Below are 27,039 nucleotides of genomic sequence, written 5' to 3'. Positions count from 1 at the left end.
GGCCCTGACATCACTGACTGCGTGGCTCGAGAGACCTCGACCCAAGAAAGGCGGTTCAAGTAACAGTGCTGACACAGGAAGGGAGGTTGTGTGTGGCCTGAGCCAGGCCCTGGGGCTGAGACGCTTGAGGCTGGGCCCTCACAGCTCCTTCAGGATGATCTGGATCTTGCCGTCCAGCTCTCCCATGTCTAGCAGGAAGGCCACATGGTTGCTGTAATGCTGGATGATGTTGTTGTCCATGTTGACCAGGATTCTGAAAGAGAGAAGAGGGATCTGTGGTTGCAGTGTGTGGCAAGCCCCTGTATCCTGGCCCCCTGAGTAGCAAGGATGATAGCCATACTGTAGGTACCACAGTAGCTTCCTCTGACCCTCAGAACCAGACTGCAAAGTGGGCACTCCCCGTGACCGAGGATCCGCTGGAGCCCTAGTCTGCCAGTCGTACCGCGCTGGTGCCTGCTGGCAGATGGCCTCCCTTTTGAGGAGTGGAGTGTGGGTGCTCGTGAGTGGCTGAGGAGCAACTCTGGGAGAAATGCCTGTTCTTTAGTCATTAGACTGGGGACTTGGACTCTAAGTTCAAGTTCAGGATGCGTGGCAATCTGGGTTTAACAAAAGGGCACATGGAGCCACTCAGGGGTGCTTGCCTGAGCCAGAGGCAGGGGCCGTACAACGCCTCTCCCACTTGATTCCTGTTAAGGTGAAACCTCAAGGGGATTTATACTAGACACCCCACCCTCAAGGCAGGGATCTGGGCAGCCCAAGTCTATAACTCTCCATGGCTATAGACTCTGGAAGGGCCAAAACCACAGTTCATGCCAAGGGTACCCTGTAAGAGCTCCCTCCCTGATGAAAATCACTGGGAGGTGACCTGAGTTTCACTTAATCCCTTCCCTGCTAATATTCTGAGCAGGTAATGGAATTGGGCATATACACTCAACCATCAATACATCTGTCTGTCCATCCATCTGTCCATCCTTCTATCTATACACCCATCACATCCATCCATCAACTATTCATTTGTCTACGTGAATTAAAAACCCTCATGTAATTTGCATCAGAAAATCGGCTCCATGAACTCATTTGGAGACCAGAAACTCGGGCATAACAGCAGGCAGAACCCTGCACTGCAAGGTGATTTTTTTTTTTTTCTGTCCAAGGTGATCTTAGCCTGGGGGCTGGAAGCTAGAGACTGCCAGAGAGCTGGGTTGGATGGGGAAGAGAGGGTGTGCTCTGGCAGCTCCGGGGTTGGGTTGTCTGTTTCTCACAGTGGCACCAGTCAGCTCTCAGGTATGAGTGCCTCCAGGGCGGTGGACCCAGGGAAGGTGGACCCCTCCCGTTAGTGACAACTGGGTCCCAAGTGGCAGGGGCTTGCCAAGAGCTATTGCTACTTCCTAGCTTCCAGCTTCATCTGCCATCATCAAGTTAAACCCCTGGCCCGCTGCCAACAAAAACAGTGTCTTGGTTAATCTTTCAAGCACTCTGTGATGCCTGTAAAATTGATTTTATCTGCCTTGGTCAGGAGGACTTTGGGGAGGGTTCGTGAGAATAAACTAGGCTTGGGGTGAGACTGTCCACCTTCCTCTGATGTGGACATTTCTTGGAATGAATTTGAATTTGGAAATGTGTTCTTTCAGACCTTGGTAAACATCTTTGGGCTGAGGTTTTCATGGCCGCGGGGGCCGTGGAGTGACGCCCTGGTCTGTAGAGCTGGGCAAAGAGAGTAGCCAGGCTGGCCACAGATTTTGTTAGCGTATTTCTTAGTAGTCAGAGGAGCCAGGAGAAGGGGTGAGGTCAAACTCTGAGGGGAGTGCGCTTTAGGATGCTGATAATCCCTTTCGGTAGTCCCCAACTCAGGACCACTGCTTTGAACCCTAGCTTCTCCGTCTGTAGGAATGGGAAGATCCCACCGAGCTAAAGGCCAGTAAGATGGCGTCAGGCATCACTGAGTACAGCAATTGGCCTGAGGGAAGAACTTCCACAGAGGAAGTCATTCACAATTAGTTTGTGCAGCTGTGGGATTGACAGGGAAGGCTCTAGCAAAAGAGCCAGGAGCCAGAGAGCTAAGACCCTCCCTTCACGGCTCCTAGGCTTCCTGTCAAATACAAAGGCTATTTCTGGCCGCTTAGCCTAGCCTGGGGTGGGATTTGCCCTGCAGAAGAGAGGCAGGAAGTAGGGCATGTGGGCGTGGCACTGAAGGAGCAGTGGGGCTGGGCTTGTCTGGGCAAGCAGACAGTAAGTAGATTCTACCCCAGTGTGTGAGCCCCTGTATGAAACCGAAACTTGGTGGGAGGTGGAGGATGGGGGTGGGGTGGAGTGGGGGGAAGACCCCACACACTGACAAAACCCTCTAGATTCTCATGCAACCCAAACCAAAGGGGTCCTTTTTCTACATCCCAGCCTTCTGCGCGGGAGGCTAGAGTAGGTTAAGGTGAGCTGGCCTGGGATGGGTTTTATCCTTCGAGGCCTTCTCAGTGGGAGAATGCACAGACCACGGCGTGGGCCCTGTGCAGGTGCAGCTGGAGTTAGATTGTCTAGCAGGGTCCGCTGTGCTTTAAGCAGTGCAGCCGGAGGACGGGCAAGTCCGGGACTGTACGGCTGCTTCTCCCCTGCCTCCTCCAGCCTGTAGGTGGAAGAGGCCCTTGGAGCTCTTTGACTGGGATCTTCAACTCAACCCCCAATTACATTCCCACTTGGGCTCAAGGCAGCTGCCCCTTCCCGTCGCTTTCTGCCTGGGGTGGCTTTTCTGGGCCTTCTCACCTCACCGTGTCTTTGCTCACAGCTGCCATTCCTGCTTATCATCTCTGAGCCTCAGTTTCCCTGTAAGATGTGGGTCATGTTATCTACCTGCCAGTGTGACTGGGAGGGTTAGATGATAGGCTCGGTCTGAGGTCTGATATATGAGAGTCACGTGAATGGTCGTTGCTACAGTGAATAATAATAATAATAATAATGACAACAATAATAATAATAAAAAGAAGAACTTTGTTCTCCAGTGGTTTGGGGACTTGAACTTGGGTCCTCCAGTGAGTGACCTTGTACTTTCTATGCCAGTAGGTCACTTGTGAGAAGATCCTTGAACCGCCCCCTACTCTCATCCTTGGTGCCTAGGAACAGTGTCTGGTTTCTGCAGGTGGAGAGGCGACCATGGCCTTGGCCTGACTGGGGGACACTCCACACCCACTGAGCATACTCTCTGCATCCCACCAGGGTGCACTCAGCCTTGGCAGTTCTGAGGAGCCACAGACAGGAGGGTTGAAGGGGCACTCACCCTCGCTTGCATTTCTTGTAGACTTTGCAAATATTCTCCTCTGGGAGACCATACTTCTCGGAGATCTGGAAGGAAACAGTAGGGTTTCACTGCCTGCAGCCATAACTGGATTTATACAAACTTTTTAACACTGCTTTTTACTCGGTGCTATCAAAGTCATATATATCAGCATTGTGGGAAAATGAAGAGAACCACAGTGATCCTAGTTCCCTAGGCGAGCACTACTGGCTTGTATACCTTCCCCTTGGTGGACTGTGTGTACGCCTAAGTTTATACCATACATCCACACATGGGGGTTTGATATCATTTTGCATTGTCTTAGGATAAGCTGTAGCATAATAAATACTTAGCAAACTGCATTTTAGTGTCTATAATATGTCTGCTAAATGTCTGCTGTTTCCCCTGGTTCTCACCTAGTGCCTGACATTTGGATCTATGCTTAAGGATCTGTTTGTCACTGGCTGGGGACCCTGTGCAAACTCTTTGTGGCAACAGCAAGAATGTCCACCCCAGAGGACTAGATGTAATATATCCAGGACAGATCCTGCCATGTACCAAAGCCCCCATGAGTGGACTTTGTCACTGTCTTGGGAGCAATGGGCATGCTGCTGGTCCTGCTGTGAGGTGGGGTAACCCCATGTTTCCCCTTCTGGGCAGGAGTGAGTAATTGTAGCCAATGGTGGAGGCACGCCAAGCTCCAAATGCCCAAGCCTGGCTCGGTGCCTAAAAGCCCATTATGTCCACGTGGGAGCTTCCTCTACAGACGAGGCCACTTTGTCTCTGAGGTTGACTGAGCAACATGACTGAGCCCAGGCAAGTGGTCCCTGCAGAGTGTTTCCATTGTTGCTTGAGACAGGGTCTCTCCACACTGTCCTGGCCATCCTAGAACTCACTGTGTAGACCAGGCTGGGCTTGAACTTACAGAGATCCACCTGCTTCTGCTTCTGGAATGTTGGGGTTAAAGGTGTGCTCCACCACACCCTGAGAATTGTAGAACTTTGAACAGCATTCCCACGTCTTTTACAGTTTCACTTTTGTGAAATGGGTGTGGTGATAGGTTGGATGCACACAGAATGACTCTAAAGGACTAGTCTGGCCCACTGTCAGAGTCAAATACCGGTGCCTCGTGGAACTGGCAGTCTTGAAGCTGCAGCCATGCCCAGGCCTGGGACACCAGTGGCAGGTGGTCCTCTGGGCATCACTGACAGAGGATCGGGTTCAGTGTCCTGGGTAGACTGACAGAGATCTCTCCAAACTAGAAATGTCCCTAGATTTTATTTGAATGGCGTTGTCACTGGAAGCTGCTAGGGAACAGAGGTCAAGTCTGTCTATGGAAGACTTTGGGAACAGAGGTAGTGGGGGCTATCGGAAAAGTGGCAAGTTCTCCGCCTCTGGAAACAGAGAAGTTAAGAGTGGGTAGAGATGAGGTTAATACTGTAAACTGCAGCTTAGCCCAAAGATTCTGTCTCTATTCAAGTGACGTTGTTGACTTTTCTGTGAGCCCAATTTCCTGGGGCTGATGCCAAGCAGGCTGAAAATATGCTGTAAGAACAGGACAGCCCAGAGGGCAGACAACTTGGGCTGGACTGGCACTTTGCCAAGTCTCTGACCTCTTGGAGTGAGGGGTTGCTAAACAGAACCCAGTAGAGAAAGGGGGGAAGCAGGCACTTGTGGTAGACGTAACAAAATGCCTGGCGTGTGAGCCTCCACCAAGCAGCCCATGAAGGTAGCTAAAGGTCTACCAGCTACAGGTGCTGAGCTAAGAGGTTCTGCCCTCAAGTCCAAGGCCCTGGTGACTCTGGTGGCCACAGATGCCATGCATTTGTCCAAACTGGGCTGTTCTGCCAGCTCACAGGTGACTGGGGGTTGGGAAAGTCTCCTTGCCCAGATACAGTTCCACCCTCAGCCACCCCCAAGTCCTGTAAGCAGGAGGAATGAGGCCCCCTGGGAGGGAAAAATGAATGTCTCTGGGCCCATCCTTTTTGTGTGTGTGGGTTTCATTCCCATTAAAACAGAAACAGGTTTGCAAAGCCAACAAAAGCCCTGGCCTGTCAGACAGCAGTCATCAGATTAAGGAGGATTTATGGTGTGTGTGACTCTCAGGGTGGAGCAGGGTTCCTAAGGGGTGATAAGACCTGGAGGCATACCCCCTAGCAGGGCACTGGCTCCCTGCTGAGGGGTTGAAAAAGTAGCCCACCAGAGCCCCTCTGTGGGAAATGAGGCACCTTACCGCATTTCTTAGCCCCTTCAGGTCCGGAGTCTTCAACATGAGCGCATCAAACACCTCCTCTGTCTCCCTCCGCACATACAACAGAACTGAAAACCAAGGGCAACAGAGGGGACACTGAGCCGGAAGGATCTCATGGGATGGAGACGGGTCTTAAAAGGCATGACCTTAATGTAAGGGGCAAGCTTTTTTCTAGCCCTTTCTAGACTGTCCATACTTTACCAGGGGTGTTTGAATCTTGGGTCTGGTTCTACTACCTGGCAGCTAGTTACCTTGACTAGGGGGTTTCAACACCCGCTGAACCTTTTTTGTATGTAAATGGGTGTTCTTGGCTCCCTACTTCAGAGCTGCTTCTGGAATCAGGGACAATATTCAGAAACCCTCCAAGTCCATGGCTAAGCTTGGTTCCTGGGTGCTGGTGGCTCCCCCCTGGTCATCAAAGCCTCCAGGGACTTCTATATCCTACCCCCCAGATCACAGACTTAAGGATGTCAAAGCCAGATACCCAGACATGGGAGCCCACCCTACTCTAATCCACTTAGAGAAACGTGGGCCTCGCCCAGCCCAACAGGCTTGTTGCCTGCACTAGCTGCTCTGGGATAGCCATGCCCAAACAGGGTAAAAGCCACAGATGTCCTCCATCTCTTTGGCCATCATCTATTCAAGCTCTGGCATGCTCTCAGCCACCCCCAAATCTTGGCATAAATGCACTCCAAGGTGTGAATAAGGTCTTGGGTGGGAGACTTCAGGGCAAACGTCATGGGGTGCGTGGGGGCTTACGGGAAGGCTCTGGGGGGGCATTTGGAAGGGCTCTGAGAGACCCCGAGGGCTCAGACTACCTCTCTGAAGGTCATCTTCCTTGGCCTGTTTGGAGGGAAGAGGCTCAAACTCCTCGGCGAAGGGTGAGCAGGTACGCTTCAGAGGCAGCCTGTGGGGACAGCAGAGGCACTAGTGAGGACAGCTGCCCCTCCAGGGATCCCTGGGACAGGAAGACCCCAGGAAGGGATAACAAAGAATCAGAATAGAGGTGACGTCCTAAGCCTGGGAGCTGGTCAAGCTGGGTCAGACCCCAGCCCTGCCACTTGTCGGCAGCATGCTGGACCAGGGCCTGTCTTTAACCTCAGGTGGTACAATTGACCATGGAGAGAGCTGACACGCTATAGGAGGTGGTCTGACTTGCATGGCCTTAGCCCCGCCCACGTTTATCTTCTAGAAGGAGCAAGCCATGGAGGTGTAGAGCCAAGAAAGGAGTGGGTACAGTGGGGCCTGGAGGGAGACCAGCTTTGGTTCAAGTTCTGCCTCTGCTACTTATCAGCTGGGTGGCTGTGAGTGAGCTGCGTTACTTTTCCGGACCCTAGTTTTCTCATTAGAGGAGAGCCTTGACTCCACCTTTCCGACCTGCCAGGGCTGGTCTAAGGTGATGAGAGAGAGAGTTTGGAGCGAAAGCCCTATGTGGAACATTCGTGCTGTCTACAGAGAGAAATGGATTCCCGCAGATGGCCTGAGAGCAAAGCCAGCTGTGGCCCACACTCACGCTGCCCTGTCCTCCTGCCTTGCCCTCCAAATATTCGGGGTCCCCAAAGGCTGCTGGAGCAGAGGCTGTGACCGACATGGAAGGGCATGGGTGACTGTGGCCTCTGGAGGTGATGTGTTGGGGAGGGGGGCGTCCAACAGAGCTCTGCTCTGTGTTCCCCGACTATGTAGCCCCATCTCAGAGGCCTTTCTTTGCCTTTTATTTTTTACAAGCAGGTGTCTCGCCAGAGATCTGCCAACTTTCTGTGTACGGCAAGCCCATAAAAACCCAGGCGGTTTCAGTGGGAAGGGGAAGATCTAGGCCTAGCTCCCGGTAACAGGGGAAGGGCAAGAGGCAATGGGCTCAGAGAAGGACAGAACCCTGGCTGCTTTTCTTGTACCTGTCAGAGCTGCTGTGTCCTGCTGAGGGGACAACCTGCAGCAAAAAGAAAAGACATTTATGGTCAGGCACAAGGAGAAAGAGTAGAGCATCTGGGGAGGGAAGGGGGATGGGTACCATGCTAGGACCTTCCCTGAGTGTTCTGCCCAGAGGAATCCCTAAGTGAGTTGGGGGTCTCAAGTCAGGAAGAACTGTCCAGCTAAGGCTGCTGAGTCAGGGACTCAGGGACACAGTGGAACTGCTCCGGTACCACTGGCAGAGTGTGAGCCAGCCTGATGCCAGCAAACCCAGAGGCCAGGGGCTGCAGTGGCAGGGCCTGCAGCTGGGGACCAGTGATAACGGGAAGATGGAGTTAAAGCAATGCCCCTGAGCCCACTGCATTTTTGACATTACTGCTGCTCGCTGTCTGGTGGGCACCATAATAGGCCCAGAGAGGGCAGGAGATGGCTCAGGGCCACACGTCACTCTGTTCCTTTCCTCCATGTGAGCTCGAGCTTGGCTGGTTTGATAGATAGGTCCTCCTGCATACCCACATGGTCACTGGTCATTTCTGAACCCCTCACAGTTCAACAGAGACAGCTTTCTTTTAGCTTATAAATAGCAGGACCTGGAGACACGCACGCTAATGGGCAATCAGGGTGGTGGCAGGTAAAGCCCCCAGTAGGGTGCTTAGGCAGGCCCTCCCGGATCCAGAGCTCCCTCCTAGTCCCGCTTCCACCTGCCCTGCCCTCACCCCTCCTGGGCGCTGTAGGCTGGAGAAGTGCAGGTTGGGAATAAACAGCACAGGCTGGGTCTCTAGGTCAGCTTCGGGCCGCAGGTATGTGGTCTCATTGCCCCTGAAGCCTGACAGCAGGCAACCCTTGATGCCTGCTGGGAAAAAGAAGCCATTGAGTCCCAAGGTCCCTTCCAAACAACCCCTGACCAGCCTCTCTGGCCTCCATCCCTTTGGGCCACCCCAGGTGGCCCCATCCACTGACCGTTGTTATTGGAGTCGGGGCACTTGACCTTCCTTCGGAACTGCTTCCGTTCATCATCCCGCATTTTCCTCTCTGCCCCCTGTAAAGAGAGGTGGTGCTCACCGAAGGCCAAGGGAGGGGTTGGCTGTGCCCACCGCTGCTGGTTTGCCTCATAAATGTGGGTCCGGTCACAGGGAAAGTGGGGAACAGGGAGGTACCAGCATGTGGCTCAGCCTCCTCAAAGTCAGCTCAGGCCATGAGAGAGATGGAGAAGGGAGCTTAAAGAGACAATGAAGGGCTTGGGAAGGAGAGGAGGCGAGCTGGGGGGGGGGCAAGAGGGAGAGATAAGCAGGAATGGGGAGCACTGTGGAGAAAAAGGAGTCACTGAGCCATACTTACAGGCTCCTGAAGAGAGGGGACAGAAATGTGGACACAGATACAGAGAGGAAGACATGGGACAAGCACATGGAGAGGAAGGGACCGAGAGGGACAGGCTTCTCAGAGGAACAGGTGGTATCATCCCCCCACCCCCAACACACACCTTATCACAGAAGATCTTGATCTGGCAGACGGCTCGGTGTACCAGGCGCTCAGTGCCTGTTCCACAGTCATAGGTATCAATTTGCAAGTTCAGGGGGACACCCTTCACCCCCTTCTGTGAGGAGAAGTCTGTGCTCAGACAGTTGACCCCGATGAACACCTAGGGACAGAGTGAGGAGCCGGATAAGTTGCATACTCAGATCTGTGTGTTCAGTGAATACCCTTCGGCCATCTTGGGCTCTGAAGGCAAGCATCACTACCCCCCTTCCCTTTCACAGATGGGAAGGGTGTGCTGGTAAGTCAGGTTAGGGTGCCCTGAGGGCACCCCACCCTGGGAGGGCACTAAGGGTCCTTGGAGGACTAGATCTAAAGGTTTACTTCTCTGCAGCTTGGAGCGAGTTAGGGACACAGCTTTCCTGCTAAGCCATGCACCCAGAACATGACACCGCCCCTTCACCCTAATGACCAATTACAGGGATCCTAGCATTTCCCATTCAGGTTGTCCCACGCCATTTGCGGCCAGTGGCCACCTAGATTATCTCTAGTCTACGGCTCTGGAGGTTGATTGGAGAAAGAATCATTGCTGCCCGTTCCCTAGGGAGTCGGGGTACATGAACCTGGAGCTGGACCCCACTGATCAGCAGTGGGAAGTGTGCCAGTTCGTGGCTTGGGCAGGCTCTGTCTCAACTATAGATGAGGATGGGTAATGTATTTTGTGAGGCTGGGAGAGCTCGCACTTTCTCCTGTCAAGCAAGGACACTGGCAATTCTGGTGAGGGGATGGTTCAAAGTCTACCTACAGCCTGTGTTTTCTCAAGGACAGCCCGGGGCCTGTCTCAACCTTGGCAGGCTGGGGGCCAGACCCTGCTGCTCCAGTCTGGCCTTTGTCTCTGGGACATTTCCCTTGGAAAAAGCCCTGACCTGAAAGGTGGGGATGGGAGGAGGCATCTCCACAGACCCCTTCGGTCACAGGGTTTGGGGGAGCTCCCCTCACCCAACCCAGCTGTGCTACAGCTTCCACGGGCTCCCATCTAGCACTGAGACCCAGGCCTGGGGGAATGAAGGCCGTGAGAAAAATCCCCACTGAAACCCACCCCCCCTTCCCATGAAACTTTCCCACCTCCCTGGCCCACCCCCCCCCTTCCCAAGAAACTCCCACCTCCCATGACTGGCAGGCTCCTCCTCTAGCCCCTAGCTCTGTTTGAATAACAACCCCAGCTGGGCCCTGCCTGTCTCCATATCTTCTCTATGTCCCCCCAGGGGAAAAAGGGGTCCACAGATGCCTTTGGGATGAGAGGTGCCAGGCCCAGTGGGTGTGGTGAGCCTGCTCTGGGTGTGGAAGGACAGACTGGAGACAGATCGCCCAAACCCCATCCTGAGGGCCAGGCTGGTGCCCTTTCCACAGCACAGCTCTCTGCACAGAAAAGCTGTAAGTGCCTAGCTGGGAATGGGCTCAGGCACCTGGGTGGGAAGAATGCTTGGGGTTCAAGCTCCCATGAAGGAAGCCAGTAGGGCTCCCTCTCCCTGGCTTCTCACTTGACAGACCCCGTGGCTGTGTCTTGTTCTAGCCTCTTAGATGTGGGAATGGGAGCTCACCGCTGCCCACAGTCTCTTAAGAAGCTGACGTCTGGGATCAAGCCCTCCCCTGCCCCTTCAGAGCCAGCATTCTCCCAAGGCCTTGGAGCCCCTTCCTGTGAGGCTCAGTTATCTCATCTGATGAATGGGCAGGCTGAGTTGATTACCTGACAATTGTCAAGGTCACATGATCCCCACTACAACCAGTTAGTTGGGGCTATGAGCTTAAGAAAGTGGCATGGCTTCGGAGTGGAAGGGCTGGGTGCGGCCCAGCTTGTTGGCCCGTGATGCCTATGACTGCCACCACCCCTTCGAGGCTCATCACAGTGGACAGCACCACCCTGAGGCCCCTCAAGCCCCTCCCAGACGTGGTCACTGGTCATTCCACCCAAGCCCACACTGACCTTGGCCTCCTCGTTGACATTCCACACGAAGGACAGCGCGTTGTAGGCTACCTCCTCGATGTGCTGAACTGTGTTGAAGTTCTCTTTACAGTCGGCTGCAATTGCAAGAGACCATTAGGACAGCGGGAAAGAGACGAGGATGCTGCGGGGAGGGGACGCTGTGAACCGCACCTTACTCCAGGCAAGGCCATGCGCCTGACCCCCCAGCTGTGCTATAGAGGTTCCCCTGAGGGGTGTGAAACTGAAGATCTCTTAGGTAGTGCATCAGGGACAGCATAGCAAGGGCAGCAGGGGTTGGAGTCGGGGTCCTGTCATTTATGCGACCCCGATACACCACACACCTCGGTAAAATCCTCCTCACTCTCTGAAGAGTCAGTTTACACAGGAGGAAAGTAGGGCTCAGAGAGGCTGGGTTTCTTGCTCAAGGTCACACAGCTAAGGAAAGCTCGAGCGAGGAGCCTCTCAGCCAAGTCCTTAAATCGTCTCCCACTTCTACACAGCCAGGCAGCTGGCCACCATTGACAATTAGATAAAATGAAGTATAGGAAGGGAGGGTACATATCATTAGGGCAGGAAGGAAAGAATGGAGCCATGTGGGAGTGTTCCAGGACAAGGGTCCCAGTCTACAGCCACCCCTCTTTTTTTTTTTTTGACAGTGTAGCCCCAGGCTGGCTTTGAACTCTGTAGTCAAGACGACCTTAAACTTCTACTTCTCAAGTGCAAGAATAACAAGTCTGCACCACCATGCCAGTTTTATGCCATGCTGTGGATACAATCCAGGGCTTCCTACATGCTAGGTAAGCTGAGCCACCAGGTCAGTTCCACCGTTATTCCCCACGGTGGCCAACATCACAGGGCCTATTCACCGGCACCATCCGGGTCCCATGTCCTGTCTATCCCAGAGCAAAGCAGGAAAGAGGGGCTGCTGCGCCCATCAGAGGATGCTGTCTCCTGCACTGTGCCTTCAGGAGAGGGAAGGGGTGCAGGGGGAAGGGCACGGGGTTCATGCTCACCCACGTCGATGACTCGCTGCTTGGCGGTGGGCTGCCGGGAATGCCAGTGCCTCCAGAAGCGCAACTGCTCCACCGGAACCTTGTCGTTATCGAACACGACCATCACCACGCTCTGCAAGTACAGTGGCCATGTCACCCTGGTCTGAAGGCCCAGGCGCCAGGCTCTCTTCTCCCAGAGCATGGCAAGTGTTCCCCCAGCAGAGGCTCACCAGCACCCCTCCCCAAGCTGCCCCACACACCTTGACTTTGCTGGAGGACAGAGCGAGGCCTTTACCTCCCGCTGGGGTGCGCAGGGTGACGGGGTAGAACTGACCCTTGTTGAGGTAGGCCATGGGAGACTCGCCTGCTTTGATGTGAATGGCTTTGGGGGAACCCAGGGTGTACTCAAAGTCACTGTGGAGAGCAGGAGGGTGGTGAGGCAGGCTCCAAGCAGGGGCGTCCTGGGAGCATAGGGCAGGGACCTGGGTCTGTGGCGGGCTTGCTGTGTGACCTGCCGCTTTCCTGTCCTGGGAGAGTCTATTTAATAGCTCTGTTGGGTCACATTCTAGATGAATAAAGGAGGTCCAGAGATAACTAGAGAGAGGCAGAGTGGGGACAAAGCCATGGAGGACTAAGGACAACCAAGCTTCGGTTTTCTTTGTACTGGGAGGGTTGAGACATGGTCTTACTATGTAGCTCAAATTTGCCAGGAACTAAGTATATAGTCCAGGCTGGTCTCAAACTCACTATGAAGCCCACATTGACTTCATACTCACAGCAATCCTCTTGTTTCTGCCTCTCAAGGGATGAGGTTATAGGTATGTTTCTTTCTAACGGGGTGCTGAGCTTAGAGCCCCCTGCCCAGAAACAGGCTATGAATGCCCAGTATGTTCTACTACGGATACTTTGGAGTTGTCTTCAGCGTTCTGCCGAAATGACCAAAGGTCCCAGGAAATCAAGTTACCTCTTGAGGCTAGGATAATCCTCTGGACATGGGGGTTCCGGGGATGTTTTCAGGATATCGGGGAAGAGCAGTGACTAGAGAGAAACACGAGAGAATATATGAGCACATTCAGGTTGCAGGGGCTCAGCCCAGGGCTGCACATACACGGCCATGCAGGCTGTGCTGTGTACAACTTGGACAGCAGCATGTGGCAGCCCAGTCTTAGGCCTAGAACTTTCTCCCATCGATCGCACAGCTCTGACCTTCGTACTGTCTTCTCTCCTTATGTGCATGTACACATATATCAGGGAGCTGGGAGGAGCTCAGGGCAGACCCTCACCTCCTGTGGGTCATCTTTGAAGGTGCTGTCTGGCTGCCAGCGCTGTGTGGGTGGAACCCCATGAATGCTCTCGAATAGTGAGTTGAGGGAGCCATTGTCGTATATCTCACTGGTGGGCAAGAGGTAGCTGTCCATGGAGCTGGCTTCCAGTTTGCTTGGACCTGGGGGGAGGGTAGCGGTCTTGCCGGGGGTCTGTACAGCCCCCTCCAAGCCTATCAGGTTGTTCTTCTTGAGGTGGTCTGTGTAGTCTGGGCTTCCGGACACGTTCTCTGTCAAAAATTTCATGAGGTGCGTGGGGCTCTCAAGGGGGGCAAGATCTGGCTCATAGTCCATGCTGTGGTAGAACCTGGGGGGAAAGATGGCAGAAGTGAGCACACGCCTTCTCCACAGGCTGGACGGATGAGGTGACTCTGGGGAAGGTTTAGGCCCTCCCAGCATGTGAGAAGCTAGATTCTAAGCAGGACTCTGGAGCCACAGACCACCTCAAGAAGAACACCTAATAGGCGTGGATGCCAGGCAAAGGCCAGAGGCTGGGGAGAGACTCGCAGGAGTCAGCTGACTGACCTCTTGGAGGAGGGTTTGGAGCCTGGGCAGGAAAGCTGCCTCTGAGGCTGTCCCAGCTGTGGCTTTGAAGTGTGTTTTCAGTAAACGCCAGCCCACATGGTATGGGTATTTGGGATCTGGTGTGTGTGCGTGTGTGCATGTGCGTGTGTATGTTTATATGTGTTAAAGCACAGTTTTATTATAACTTAGCAAAACTCTTCGGTTGATATCATCAGATTCTTTTTTTTGAGATGGGGTCTTACATAGCCCAGGCTAGCCTTAAATTCACTTAGTAGCTGACGATTACCTTGAATTCCTGATTCTCCAACCTCCACCTCTCAAATGCAGAGATGACAGGCATGAAGTCATACACTAATGTATCTGGTTTTATATGGTGCTGGGCATTGAACCCAGGGCCTCATGCATGGTACACAAGCACTCTACCCACTGCGATGCACTACCAGCTAGGTAGTAGTTGTTCTGAAGCCTCCCTATTGCACCAACATAAAGACAGGTAGACTGCAGTCTGGATTGTACACTGTTTTCTTCTGGTCTTTGCCTCTTGAGTGCTGGGATTAAAGGTGTACACCACCACCCAACCTTTCTTCTGGTCTTAAAGGAAATTAAAATAAGGAGTCCCAAGAGGCACTGTGGGTCCCAGCACTGCACCCCTATGCTCAACAGGCAGACCAGCCTGCATTCAAGGGTCCCCAACAGAGCAGAGCAGTTAACAGTCTAAAGAGGCAGAGGTGGCCTTGAGAAGCCTTACTTCTTTCCTTGATCATTCCGGCCACCGGTGCTGGAGGACAGAATCCGCTTGTCCTTGGGACCCTGGGAGGAGAAGAAAGGAAGATCGATGGGTCACTCTTGGCTGGGACCTGGCTATTCGGAGCTTCCCACCCTCCAGTGGCTGAGGCCAGGTCCTGGTGTGCTTGGGAGAAAATCAAGTAGTTGTTCAGGCTGGCTGGTGCTCCAGCCACCACTGATGCCCAGCCCCAAGCTGCAGCGTGGAAAGAGCTTCTCTGAGCTTTTGAGATGAGACCAGCCTGGCTGACTGGCCGCATTGCTTAAAGGCGCTGTGACTTTGGATAAATGACTATACCTGAGACTTGATTTCTTCAAATGTTAAATAGGGGGTTATAATGCCTGCTTCAAGATATTCTAAAGCTATGGATTAATAGAAAGTTACAGAGCCCCTTTTAAAAAGAACACTTTGTATAAGTGAGACCCTGTACAAAATGCTTTCTGATTTAACTTCTCTCACCACCCTGAGCTCCTGTCAACACCATTGCTATGCCCTAGGTGGGGAGACCGAGGGCCAGAGACTCTTCTGCAAGCAGTGCAGGGCCCTATTCCTTTCATAGATATACCACGTGTTGGCTGTGTGTCCTTGGGCAAGGTACTTAACCCCTCTGGATCTCTTATCCTCATGTGTAAAAACACAATCAGCCCTGAAGAGCTGTAGGTGCTCAGGGCAGGGTCGAGGGGTGAAGGCACAGCCCAGGAAGCAGCCTCTTGCTCTGGGTTTTTTATTTTACAATCCAGCCTCACCCTGTGAACCCCAGGCTGGGATCTGAAGATGGATGGAGAATTCTGGCTTCCATCACGGCCTTGAGCTGGAGTAACCATTCAAATTCCCTCCTGTTGGCCTGAGCTAGACAGGATCCAGAGACTGCCAGTCTGTGGGGAGATGGCAGGCAGGGGAGCCATGCTCTCTTAGGATGAGGACCAGAGACAGCCTGGGGCCTTTCCTGTCAGGAACCACATACTTTGGCCTCCCTGGGCCTCTGCAGTCATGAGGAGAATTCACCTTCCTCCCTACGTTAGGGTGGATGGACACCCCCACCTCCCACCCCTGCACAAGGTGGCTTTAATGCTCATATCCAGGACCGGTCGCCTCAACAAATCCAGGCAGATTCATTGGAGCCATCTTCCAGTGCAAGACAGCATCGCTCTCTGTGTCAGTCCAGAGACTCAGACAGGCAGAGCTGCCTGGAGCTCTGGGTTAGCAAAGCACTGAGACCTCATGGATGCTCTGTGAGGATGCAGGCTGCACTCTGTGAGCATTGCCTGGCACAGGCACCGGAGGTGGAGATGGGGTGGTGTGCTGTGAGTTCATCTTTGTGGCTGACGACAGGTTCAGAGGTGAAAGGGCACAATGCCCATGCCTGAGAACCAATAGTCACCAGAGTCAAAACCAAGGCCTCAGGGACAAGAAAAGACAGCACGGTGGCAGAGGCAGAAGGACAGAAAGACACTCAGGAAAAGGAGAGACCTGCTGCAGGTGGTGGGATTGGAACAGTGGGTGAGGACGGTGGAGGCTAGGGTAACCCAAGGGACAGGGCAGAAAGGATGGCCAGTGGGGAAGGTAGGGAGGAAGATGCTTGGCCAAGCCAGGAATCTTTCAACCGGTATGTGCTGTCCACCAGGTGGCGGGTTATGTGGGCTCCTGGGGCTTCAGCAATGGTCATTCGGTGTGCCCACTCTCGAGGAGCTGTCTTGTAGGGAGATGGAAATATATGGGCACACAGTGTTCGGAAGGAAAGGGGAGATGATAGGGAAGGAGCTGGTGATACAGACTGGAGATCCAGGAGAACCTCCCACTCCCTACACCATGAGTAAATGGGTGGCATTTGGGCTGAGGCCCAGGCGGACAGTAGGGTTTAATCAGGAAGAGGGAGATGCCATTTGCAGAGATCCGGGGTGGAGGGGCTGCTAACCCTGATGCTCGACATCAGAGACACAAGCGGGCACGTGGCCCGAGGTGGCAAGCGTACCATGTAGTAGTCATAGAGGAAGCTCAGGGCTGCAACGCTCTCGTCGTCCCCGTTAACTCTCATCATGGCTTTCGTGGCGGCTGTCAAAGGGTTCTCCAGGTACGTCTTCCAGGCCTCGTCCTCATTAGTGTAGGGAAACTTCTGGAAGCTCACAGGGTCATTCTTCAGCAGTCGCACAGACCTGAAACTGCAGGCAGATAAGGGGGGTCACTTGAGGATTGAGAGTTGGTAAAGTGCTTGTCACACAAGCATGGAGAGCTGAGTTTGGTCCTCAGGTTAAAAAAAAAAAAAAAAAAAGCCAGACGAAGTCATGTGCTCTTGTAATCCCAGCATTGCGGAAGCAGGGACAGGAAGGTCCCTGGGACTCACTAGCCAGGTAGTCTAGCCTAGATGGTGAATTCCAGGTCAGTACCAGCCTCAAAAATACGCAGGATGGAGAGTGTGTGAGGCAAGATTGATAGAGTTGTCATCTGACCTGCACATGTGTGTACATACACATGCGCATATCATGTACACCAGCACGCGCACAAGCATGTGTACAAATGTGTACACATATACATGCATTTGCAAACACAAGCACACAAATGGGATTATCTCTTCTAGGTTCAGAGGGAGGTCCCCAAGACACAGCTCCTGCCACTGCCAGGAGGTGCCAGCCCTAGGAACGCGAGACTTCCTCCTCTGCCACCTTAGGCAATAAGCCTCAGATACAGACAAATGCCAAATTGATCTGCAATGCAGAAGCTGCAGACCTGGCGTCTGATGCCCTCACTTTTGGCACAGGGACCACAGTGCTGGCCTCTGAGAAGTTCCGCAGAGTGTTCCCATGGCGCATACTGTTCACATGGAGTCATGGCAACACTCTTCCAGAAAATGAAACTTCCAGACGGCGCAGCATAGCATAACTCCCAAGGTTGTCCTGAGACCACGAAAGTCACAATGCCTGCAGATTATTGAATCGAGGAAAAACATAGAAACCTTCCGGCTGCAGGAGCATGACGAGCGAGGCACATCCGAGTACAAGCGGCCTCGAGACAGAGGGGTGTGAAGCGGCCCCTCCTCACTGGCCCCCAAGCCTGGGGTTAGAGGAACTTACTGAACGAGCCCCTGTTCCTGCCAGGCCCCAGGCTAGGGAACTCCCTAACTAAGCTAGCATGGGACAAGCAGCAGATATCTGAGGGACCCTGTCTTCCCTGTTCCCCTGCTGGTCAGCAAGGCCTGCCAGGGCTCACAGTGTTTCTCATTTATGAATAAGGATCTTAAATGTAGGGTTATGCAGACTCGGAACATTGATTCACACTTGAGAAGATGCTGAAAGCCCTGCCTGGCACATAAATGCTCAATGCACACACGCCCTGTTGGCACATAAGGAGTGCCTAATGTATGCATACCGCACCGATGTTCAAAGCTGGCTTGGAGCTAGATGCAGAGAGGCTTCTGTGTTATCGGCTTGGTCACACATGGGTCTGGGATACCACTCCTGGTCTACTGACTAAGAAATGGCCAGTCTTGGTTTTGTAGGACTATTCCTTTTTCTGACCCTTTTTGTAAAATATAAAATATAAAAAACAATAGGGTTGTAACTCAAAACAAAAGGACAGCGTTTTCATATGGGAGTCTTCCTGGGCTACAAGGGTCTCCAATGCTTCCCTCTGGATCCCCAAATCTTATTCCTTGATAAACAAGCCCCTCAAGTATCTTAAGCATCTACCATAGGCAGACACCATGCCAACTGTTTCTGATGGCACCTCATCTGTCACACACCACGGTCCCGAGACACAAACACCACTATCCCCTTGACAGAAGGAGAAACAGAGACTCAATCACCACCTGCTAAGAGCCTCTCAGCCAGGAAGTGCTGGTGGCTCAACTTGAACTCGGACCTCTTGCCTGGACTCCAAGTATCAGTTCTCAGCCCCCACTCACCTTCTCTCCAGAAGCCTTTCCTAGTCTGGAAATTTTCCTCCTCTGGAATACACTGAACCAGTTCTCTACAAGGCGCAGAGGAATTTCTCACCCACACAAGCAGGAGGCACGAATAGGTGAGACAGTAACAGAAGGGTTCCTGGGCAGGAGCTGAGAGCCCCGGAGTCCCGCTGCCCGTGCCCACTTTTGCCACCAGCTGACCTCACACTTTAAAGCTAAGAAATTTGCTCCCTGGAAGTCTTGACTGTGTATAAGGCCAGCAGAGTTCGGTGCCAAATCCTGAAGCCAGGACCTGGGCTTTGTGCTCTTTGAAAAACTGTGGCCCAGTGGGTGAGGCAGAGCCCAACGCTGAAGGAGCTGCTACAGGTGCAATGGGAAAGAGCTTCCATGAAGGAATTCGGCGGCTCAGAACAAAGGGGAAGCTAGGTGATACCCATCCTATGAGGTCACCCTCCTTAGGTTCTGCCCAGATTCTCAGTTGATGTCTCTGTCCAAGACAGAGAAGGGGAGAGCTAGTCAGGAAAGGACTTGTCCTTGGGCCACATTTGTGATGACCTCAGACCTTATCAGGGCGCAGCATAGAGAGCCCAGTGCACCCTGAGAAGAAGTAACACAAGCTCATGAGTTGGGGAGCTGTGTGTTCTTGAGGAAGGAAGGTACCTAGCCTTCTCGGCCAATTTCCCCATCTGTTAGATGGGTCTATTGAACGTTTCCCATGTGCCAGTCAGGGCTCTTCCAGGCCCTGGGAAATCAGCCAAGTCCAGGGCAGATAAGGCTCTGCTCCCATGGAACTTTTTGTCTAATTGGAGCTGACAGACTATAAACAGGCAGGTGAGTTAATTTTAGTTCGAGATAAATGCTGGGAAGAATATTAATGAGAATACAGCGCTATCACTGAGAGTGATAACCCCGGGTGGCTACTCTACAGCAGAGTTAATCTCTCCTGGGTTGTTAGGAGAATTATATGCATTAACTTAAGAAATGTGCGTATGAGCCTGCCAACAATAATGGCACTGTAAATGGGCCCTCATCATCATCATCGTCACCCCGGTACTCCAGAATGAGGGCGAAGGGGAGACTGCCTGAGGTCCCTGGATGATCACAAGCCCTGGGCTGTGAACCAGCTCCAGTCAAAAGACGAGGCAGACAGTGTAATAACCCCTTGCCTTGCTTTTCGAAGTCCTTATCTGGCAGAGTCTCCCAACACACATGGTGGTTATCAGTCCTACTTTAAAGACACCGAAATAGACAAGGGAGACAGGAGGTGACCTGGGAACCTGACCTGGGAACTCCATGATAAGCCCCTTTTACACCCAGGGATGGAGGAGGGAAGCAAAACCTATGGTTTGCGTTTTTGCGTGGTGTCCCGTGTCTCTTTAGCATGTATTTGTCAAGTGACTGCCGTGGTCTAGCCCCTGCCCTAGGGACAGCAGGACAGGGTTCTCCTTGTCATCATGGAGGATGAAGACAAGCCAGCCAGCCAATATTAAATACGTAAAGAAAGTGGTGAAGAAGCCAGAGGCCCTGGGAGCTGCCTGAACCCTGGGGTGGTAATGATGGATGTTTATCGAGAAAGAGGCGCAGGGTACAGGGAGAAGATGGGTGGGAAGGACCTGAGACCTTCCAACTGCGAACCAAGGGCCAAGGTCTCAGCCTGGCTGGCCATACTATGTGCTGGGCATGAGGCTGGTGCTTTGCATGTATTATCTTGACTCAAGGAAGGCCAGCTGATGGGGAAGGAACCTGGAGTCCAGGATTTGATAATCCCTCTCATTTGCATAGTGTTTTTTTTTCAGCACATACCCGTCATCCACCTGTCATATCTGAGGTCCTGCAATGTGCCTGTAAGGTAGGGAGGGATGCTATGACTGGCCCAATTTGATAGCACGGAACACACCCATGGACAGGGCTACTGATCCGTGTTGGTACTGACACATCAGGCCCGGAACTGGGGTCTCCAGCTTGCCACATCAAGAGCCTTCACAAAGCTAACATCCCACAGCCTCCCATCCCTTCTTCTCCACCGAGGAGAGAGCTGGAAAGCTGGGCAAGAGGGAGGAACTCCCCAGGCCTGGCTCCTTCAGGCGTGTGTGTGTGTGTGTGTGTGTGTGTGTGTGTGTGTGTGTTCCCTGGCATGGGAAGGGTGCACTATCAGCTGTCTCATGCCCAGTCAGCCTCACGCCTTGACTTGAGCACGCTCCACCACGGAGGAAACCGAGAGTGGAGAAGCAAGGCTTTATCCCAGCTGCGCTCTGACTCACAGTGGCTGCTGCGTTGGGACAGAACCACTTCAGATTCCCAGGGAGACTAAGTAGACTCCGCCCATTTCCTTCTGTTAGAACCCTGGCAATTCCGGGTATTGGCAGACCTTAGACATGAAGTCCCAAAGAAGTGGTAAGACCTAAAAGCATACAACGCACCTCAGGAGTCTTGAAGCAACCCATCCAGCTCTGAGGTCAATAACCGTACATGTTACAGGCATCTCCGTAATCTAGGGGTGTGCATTTAGCAGAATGGGAAGAAGGCCACCGCCAAAGGGGGCAGCCTCAAGCCTCACCTCTGGAAGTACCTAGATTGGGCAAGCTGGGTTCCAGTTCCCTAAGCCTAAGGAGGAAGAGTCCCAGGGGCCACCTGAGCTGGGTGTTGACACCCAGATACACCCAGTTAGTGACTTGCCAAGCCCAGCTGTGAGCCACCCAGCTTCATCAGCAGTAATCAATCACACTCCCAGTCACCCACAGGGACGCCCTGCCACGACGGCTCACAGTGGAATCATTTTTCAGCCAGCCCCACGCAAGGTGTTCCTGAGCATGACGGGGGCGCCTCAGGGTTCTGGTGCTTCCCAGCGGTCCATCTGGTTTTCTGGTTTTCATGTTATGAAATGTGCCTTGTCCACATGAGACAGGGGTCTCCCTAGGGGAAATGGTGGGGTACAGGACAAGAATGTGTAGTGGCTCCAGTTTGAATGATGACGCAGCGTGGTTGGAGGGGTGTGCCCCAGTGCTATTTGGACCTGGGTTCCAGCCTTGCCCTTGCTGTGTGTCTTTCAGTGAGCAACCTGACATCTCTGTATCTCTGTGGGAAGATGGGAGTGAGAGCCTCACCAAAATGTGATGATAGGAACCATTCACCTGGGAAACCATGAAGTACCAAGCGTCAGCTAAGGACTTTCTACTCGTGGTCTTTCATTTTCACAGAGAGTCCAGGAAGCAACACCAGTGAAAGATGCGGTGAGACAGAGCGGGTGGGACGCGAGCACGGCATGATGCGAACTATCCCATTAGCATCGTCGCCCCAAATGCTCGCGTTCAGCAGCCGTCCCAAGCCCACTTTCTCCTGGTCATCTCCTCCTGGCAGCCGACGGCCTTCTTGGAGATTCCAGGCTAAGTGGCAAGGGCACAGGCCAGTTTCCCATCTGGATGCAGTGGGCAAGCTGACGGAGGCCAGGCTCCAGATAAGAGCTGGCCGCGTTCGAATTAATTACATGCCATTTCATAATTATACCAGAAACTCGCTTTCTGCCCTTTGAGAAACTCTCCCCAGTATGGGAGTTTTTCTTTTATGCTCTATTCTCTTGATTTCTTGTCTGATATTTTTTTTTCTTTACTGCTAAATAGAAGTGTGGAACAAAATTGAAATCTACCTGTCAATCAGAGATCAGCACCTCTTCCTTCAGTTGCTCACTGATTCATTCAACAAACATTCGCCGAGGGCTACTCTGTGGTGGACGGCATGTGCTGAGTGCCGGGGACACAGTGTCTAGTCTCCAACGTCCCCCGTGTCCGTAGTTCTCAATGGCTCATTGAGATGACCCAAGGGGAATAACTCTTTACATGAATGTATATGCGTATATATGTATGCATGTGTGTATGTCTGTGTGCACACACACATGCAAGCACATGCTGCCCAACGTCACGTGTGGTCAGAGGACAGCTTGCAGGAGGCGGTCCTCTCCTTTCACCCTCCGGCTCCAGAAATTGAACTCAGGCCATTAGACTTGGTGACCAGTGCCTTAACTCACTGAGCCTTTGTAGGAAGCAGATGTACTAGAGAGGGGGAGCCCCATCAGGTGAAGGGAAGAGAGTTGACTGATTGACACAACCAGCCCCTGCTCTTCTCACCCACGCTCTGAGAGGTGGTTTGTTTTTTTTTTTTTTAAGTCATTGTTTCATACTCGCAGGAAGAGCTTGTCACCAATCCACAAGCAGAGCTGTGACCCTGCAGCGTGGCGGGTGTGTGTGTGTGTGTGTGTGTGTGTGTGTGTGTAGGAACGCAGGGTGGGGGGGGGATGGCCCTCTGGGTCTGCTGACTCAGCAGTGACACAGCAGGTCTGTGGCCTCTTTTCTCCACACCTCCTCTACCCGGTCTTTTAGGCCAGTGGTTTTTAAAACCCGAACACACATCGGAATCACCTGGAAGGCCTGTTAAAACAAATGATGGCCAGCCCCACCCCCAGAGTTTCTGATTCAGAACATCTAGGGCAGGGCTAAGAATTTGCATATCCAAGTTCCCACATGAGGATGAGCCAGGGACCTCATTTTTAACTTATTTACTGTTAGTGGTGGGGCTGAGGTTGGAGCCCAGCGCCTTGGATGTGCCAGGCAAATGCTCTGAGTGACGTTCTGAGAATGGTGTTCCGGATGAGCCAAAAATAATTATTTCTTCCAGATAATAACTCCCTCTTCCCTTACCTCATTTCAAAAGTTACGCAGGCTTGTAAAACACAAGTATATAAAATTGTGAGTCGGGTGTGGTGGTGCACACCTGTAATCCCAACCCTGGCAAAGTTGAGGCAGGAGGATCAAGAGTTGAAAGCAGCCAGCTTGAGCTACTTAGTTCCAGACAGGGTACACAGAGGCACTGTCTCTTATATACACATACATACATACATACACACACACACACACACACACACACACACACATACATACATAACGAGAAACCTACAGAAAAACAAAAGGCAGGGAATCGATCTACGTCCTTATACCTAATGTCTAGGCACAGAAGTTTTGGCTCTGATTGGGATCCCCATGAGACCCCAGCTCTTCCAGAAGATCTTGGCTAATCAGTGTCACTTGACACGCCCATTCCTCTTGCAGTTACAGAGAAGGAAGAAAGAGATGCGCTGATCAAGCGCTTCTTAAAGTGTCTTATGTGTAGTCGGGGGTCTCCGGGCTCAGCCACTATCCCTCTTTTTGTCTGAACCTAGCAGCACAGGATTTGAGAAGCTGGTCTGGACCACACCAGGTCGCCGCGCCTCCCAGCCCGGCGCATGCGCAACCACTGCCGTTACTACCACTACTACCACCCTTGCCCCCGCCCCCTCTCCGCCCCGTTTTACAGCCGGAGTTTAATGAGGGCTTTTAACTTTTCATTCACCAGCCCCGTAACTCCGACTTTTAATAACACACCTCGTGCACGACAAAAATTTGCTCCTGGCAATCATGGTTTCGACCACAAAACCGCAGCGGGGCGGCGCTCCGGGTTAACTCTTTCAGCACTGTGGACTGTAGTGGTGGGGGAGGGGGAGCGCTGTGAGTCCTCAAGCCTTGGGCCTTCCTCTGTGGTCATTTTTCACTCTCTGTTCCCAATAGCAGAAGTCCCTCCACCCCCGGGCCGTTAGATGCAGAGCCCAGGGTGTTGAGGCATGGTGCCCCCAGGATGGACCAACTGTGTATGAAAGGTGGTGACACCCCCCACCCCAATTCCTCAGCAGGTGTCTTGGACAGCCTTGCACACTGTAGGACACTCAGGAGAATCCAAAGAGGCCAATGGTCACCAGGGATCTGGCTCTCAAGAGAGCCATAGTCTCCAGATTTGGCCAGGGTCTGTACCTGACAGCCCACTTAGCCAGGCCCACAGTGGGCAGTGTGCAAGTCCAGGCTGTTTTCCCTGTGGAGCCAGAAGGTCACAGCTCCAGGAACCCTCACAGGCTGCTCTCGCCTCGGGGTATTGCTAGGCTGTGGGCTGGAAGCACCAGGGTGGCTGGCAGAGGCGCCAGGCCCTGGGCCTGACCACATGAAAGGCCTGGTGCTCACCACCCACCAGCTGCCTGGAGCTGGTTTCTGACTACAGGGCCCAGCCTTTTCAGGCCCACCTCCCACCGGAGGCCTAGGCCTGGGGCTAGTGGGCCAGGTGGTGGGCCACCAGACCCCAGGGCTTCCCTGCCAGGTAGGTGTGCTGTCCACATTTTACTAGTGAGAAAACTAGAGTCAGGGAGGGCAAATCCATTCAACTTGACTTGAAACAAATGCAAACCTGATTTTTCACCACTGCCCCAGGGCCGAAAAGTTGTTCTTTCTCTGAGGGCTGGAGATGGCTGCTTGGCTGAGCATGATTTTTCCAGGCAAGGTTACATCAAGACCAAAGCCATAACAGCAGTAGCAGCAGCAGCTCAGAACTTGCAAGCCAAGTATTTGACACACACACACACACACACACACACACACACACACACACACACACACCAGCTATAGGAGCAGCTGAACCCCCAGGGTCGGCCATTGTAATCACAAATAGTATCTTCAGAGTTGACATGCAATTACGCGCAGGTACAGGCTTCCAGGAATGGAGAAGCCTCTGCTGTCCGCTCATCTGACTTCAAACCCAAACCATTAAGGACAAGCAAAAAATCTTCCGTTCAAATAAGCCAGCTGCAGGACACATACCCCCTAAGGAGCAACCTGAATAGATTGTCTGCAGTCTTGGCAGTTTAATTGGCACGTCTAAGTTGTGCTGGGGACGTATCTCAGGTGTGTGTATGTGTGTGTTCAAAGTTTGGGAAAATAAAAACAAGGGGGTTCAGAAATGCCCATTTCTCCATGAAGTGAGAAAGACGTTATTAGCATACTTCCTACATGGCTTTAAAGCAATCACTGTTCTAAAATCCCATAACAACTCCATAAGCACTGCTGCTTATACTGTGACATAAGAGTCTACGGGCAAGAAGTCTAGGGCTTGGGCAAAGTGACTTGCCCAACGTCACTCAGGTAATAAGAGGAGGAGTTGGGACTTGAACCCAGGTGCCAGCATAGTGCTTCTACTTTTTACTTTAGTTGGGTTCAACACTTGTACCAAGAATCCATTCAAAAATAAATCGGACCCGGGCGGTGGTGGCGCAAACCTTTAATCCCAGCACTCGGGAGGCAGAGGCAGGCAGATCTCTGTGAGTTCGAGAACAGCCTGGTCTACAAGAGCTAGTTCCAGGACAGGCTCCAAAACCACAGAGAAACCCTGTCTCGAAAAAAAACAAAAAAATAAAAAAATAAAAATAAAAAAATAAATCGGATGCTCGTAACATAGTGACTGGCCAACATAGTGAGTGTAGCTAGCTGAGCCAGGCACACCTAAGAGCCAGCTGGTGGGATGAATCCTGTCTGCAGTTAGGATCCGCCAACTCTTTTGCCTGTAAGTGTTTCAGTTCCTAACCTGCCGAGGAAAAGCTCCAAGGGGAGAGAGAGAAGGGAGGGCACAACACTACTCAGCTCTCGCATCTGCTCACCCACCTACGACAATGGGGGGAAAGGGAAGCTGGTGTTCCAGAGCGCCAGCCTTTCCAACTGCTCCCTGTCCACACCCTAACCTTATCCCATCCTCTCTAAGTCTGGACCTGAAGCAGAGGCCCAGAGTGAGGTCAGCAGCAGCCAGTCGGTGATTCTGAATCCCAGATGTGGGCAGGAATGCACCTGCCAGGCAACACAGATGACCTCACCGACAATCACTCCTCGGCTTCCCCAGCTATAGAACTACCTCTGCCTCTGGGTAAAACTGACCACATTTTACTGAACTCAGCTTCAGACCTGGCTCTTTGGTAAGTATTTTACAGCTCTCAGCACACTTAAGAATCCTACAAAAGCATTCTTGTTCCCATTTTTCAGATGAGGAAAATGAGTAAGTCAAATGACTTGTTCAAGAACAAACAACTTGGGAGGGACAGACCCTGGGTTCGAACCAGCACAGTAAGAATGTATTCAGCCTCTACACTGTAGTACCCTCTCTTGGGATTGTTCCAACTCAACAAACAAGAATCTTTAGAGAAACTCAACTCTGTGCCTAAGACAACTCCGAGAACCACCTTGAAGAAGTTCCTTTTGGCAAGAGGAGAAAAAGCATCCACAGGGCTGAAGTGTCTCTGTTTTCCAACGCCCCTTCACAGTATCAAAACGCCATGCCAAGAGTCACAGTTTCAGCCAGCCCTGTGTTTCCCTTCCTCGAAACTGCTCAACACGAAGAGAAAGAAAAACTATTTTCCCAGGGAAACAGCCAGCCCTAGATAGAGAGCTGAGCGTGCCTCAACACGCCAGGGCAGGATCGTCAGCCCATTCATTCACCCTTACAAATTGCCGTGTGAATCCTGGCGCCGGCCTCCCTGCTCTTCCCCTGCAGGGAACCCCAGGCAGCCTCGGCCGTGCTGGCGAGGCCGGGAGGCCAGGCATCCTCCGCTCTACTCACTCGAGTTCATTAGACATCTTCCTTCTCCGAGGTCGGATTCCAGCGATCTTTCTCTTGGCACCCAGGCGCTGCTGCCCGCTGCTCGTCTCTAACTCTCTTCTGACACGGACATTCCCTCCCTACCCAGGAAAGTGTTTGATTTATGTTGCGCTTTGGATGTTGAGATTTTGCTGACAGCGGCTCCCCGCG

At 52.6% G+C, this 27,039-nt stretch overlaps 1 protein-coding gene across 1 annotated transcript; it reads right to left on the bottom strand.

The window, feature by feature from the left end:
- Grhl3 (grainyhead like transcription factor 3) lies at positions 1-27,039 on the bottom strand. Its single transcript, XM_005353044.3, has 16 exons — positions 26,851-27,039; positions 16,474-16,660; positions 14,466-14,527; positions 13,154-13,499; positions 12,835-12,908; positions 12,131-12,284; positions 11,892-12,003; positions 10,879-10,973; positions 8,902-9,060; positions 8,382-8,460; positions 8,138-8,271; positions 7,406-7,440; positions 6,332-6,420; positions 5,496-5,581; positions 3,266-3,330; positions 1-253 (listed from the first exon to the last, which is right to left on the bottom strand). Exons 1-16 carry the CDS (start codon positions 26,865-26,867, stop codon positions 139-141), a joined length of 1,809 nt encoding a protein of 602 aa, XP_005353101.1. The 5' UTR covers positions 26,868-27,039; the 3' UTR covers positions 1-138.

Source organism: Microtus ochrogaster, chromosome 10 (genome assembly GCF_000317375.1).
Source record: "Microtus ochrogaster isolate Prairie Vole_2 chromosome 10, MicOch1.0, whole genome shotgun sequence".
Lineage (NCBI taxonomy): Eukaryota > Metazoa > Chordata > Mammalia > Rodentia > Cricetidae > Microtus > Microtus ochrogaster.
Note: the sequence above shows the minus strand (reverse complement) of the source record. Positions and strands in the feature narration are given on the sequence as shown.

Excerpts from the sequence above, each read along its gene's own strand:
- Grhl3 (XM_005353044.3), bottom strand. Across the intron at positions 12,004-12,130 it reads TGTCCTCCAGCAAAGTCAAG|AGCGTGGTGATGGTCGTGTT; the intron begins GTGTGTGGGGCA and ends CTGTACTTGCAG. Across the intron at positions 9,061-10,878 it reads ATGTCAACGAGGAGGCCAAG|GTGTTCATCGGGGTCAACTG; the intron begins GTCAGTGTGGGC and ends CTCTGTCCCTAG.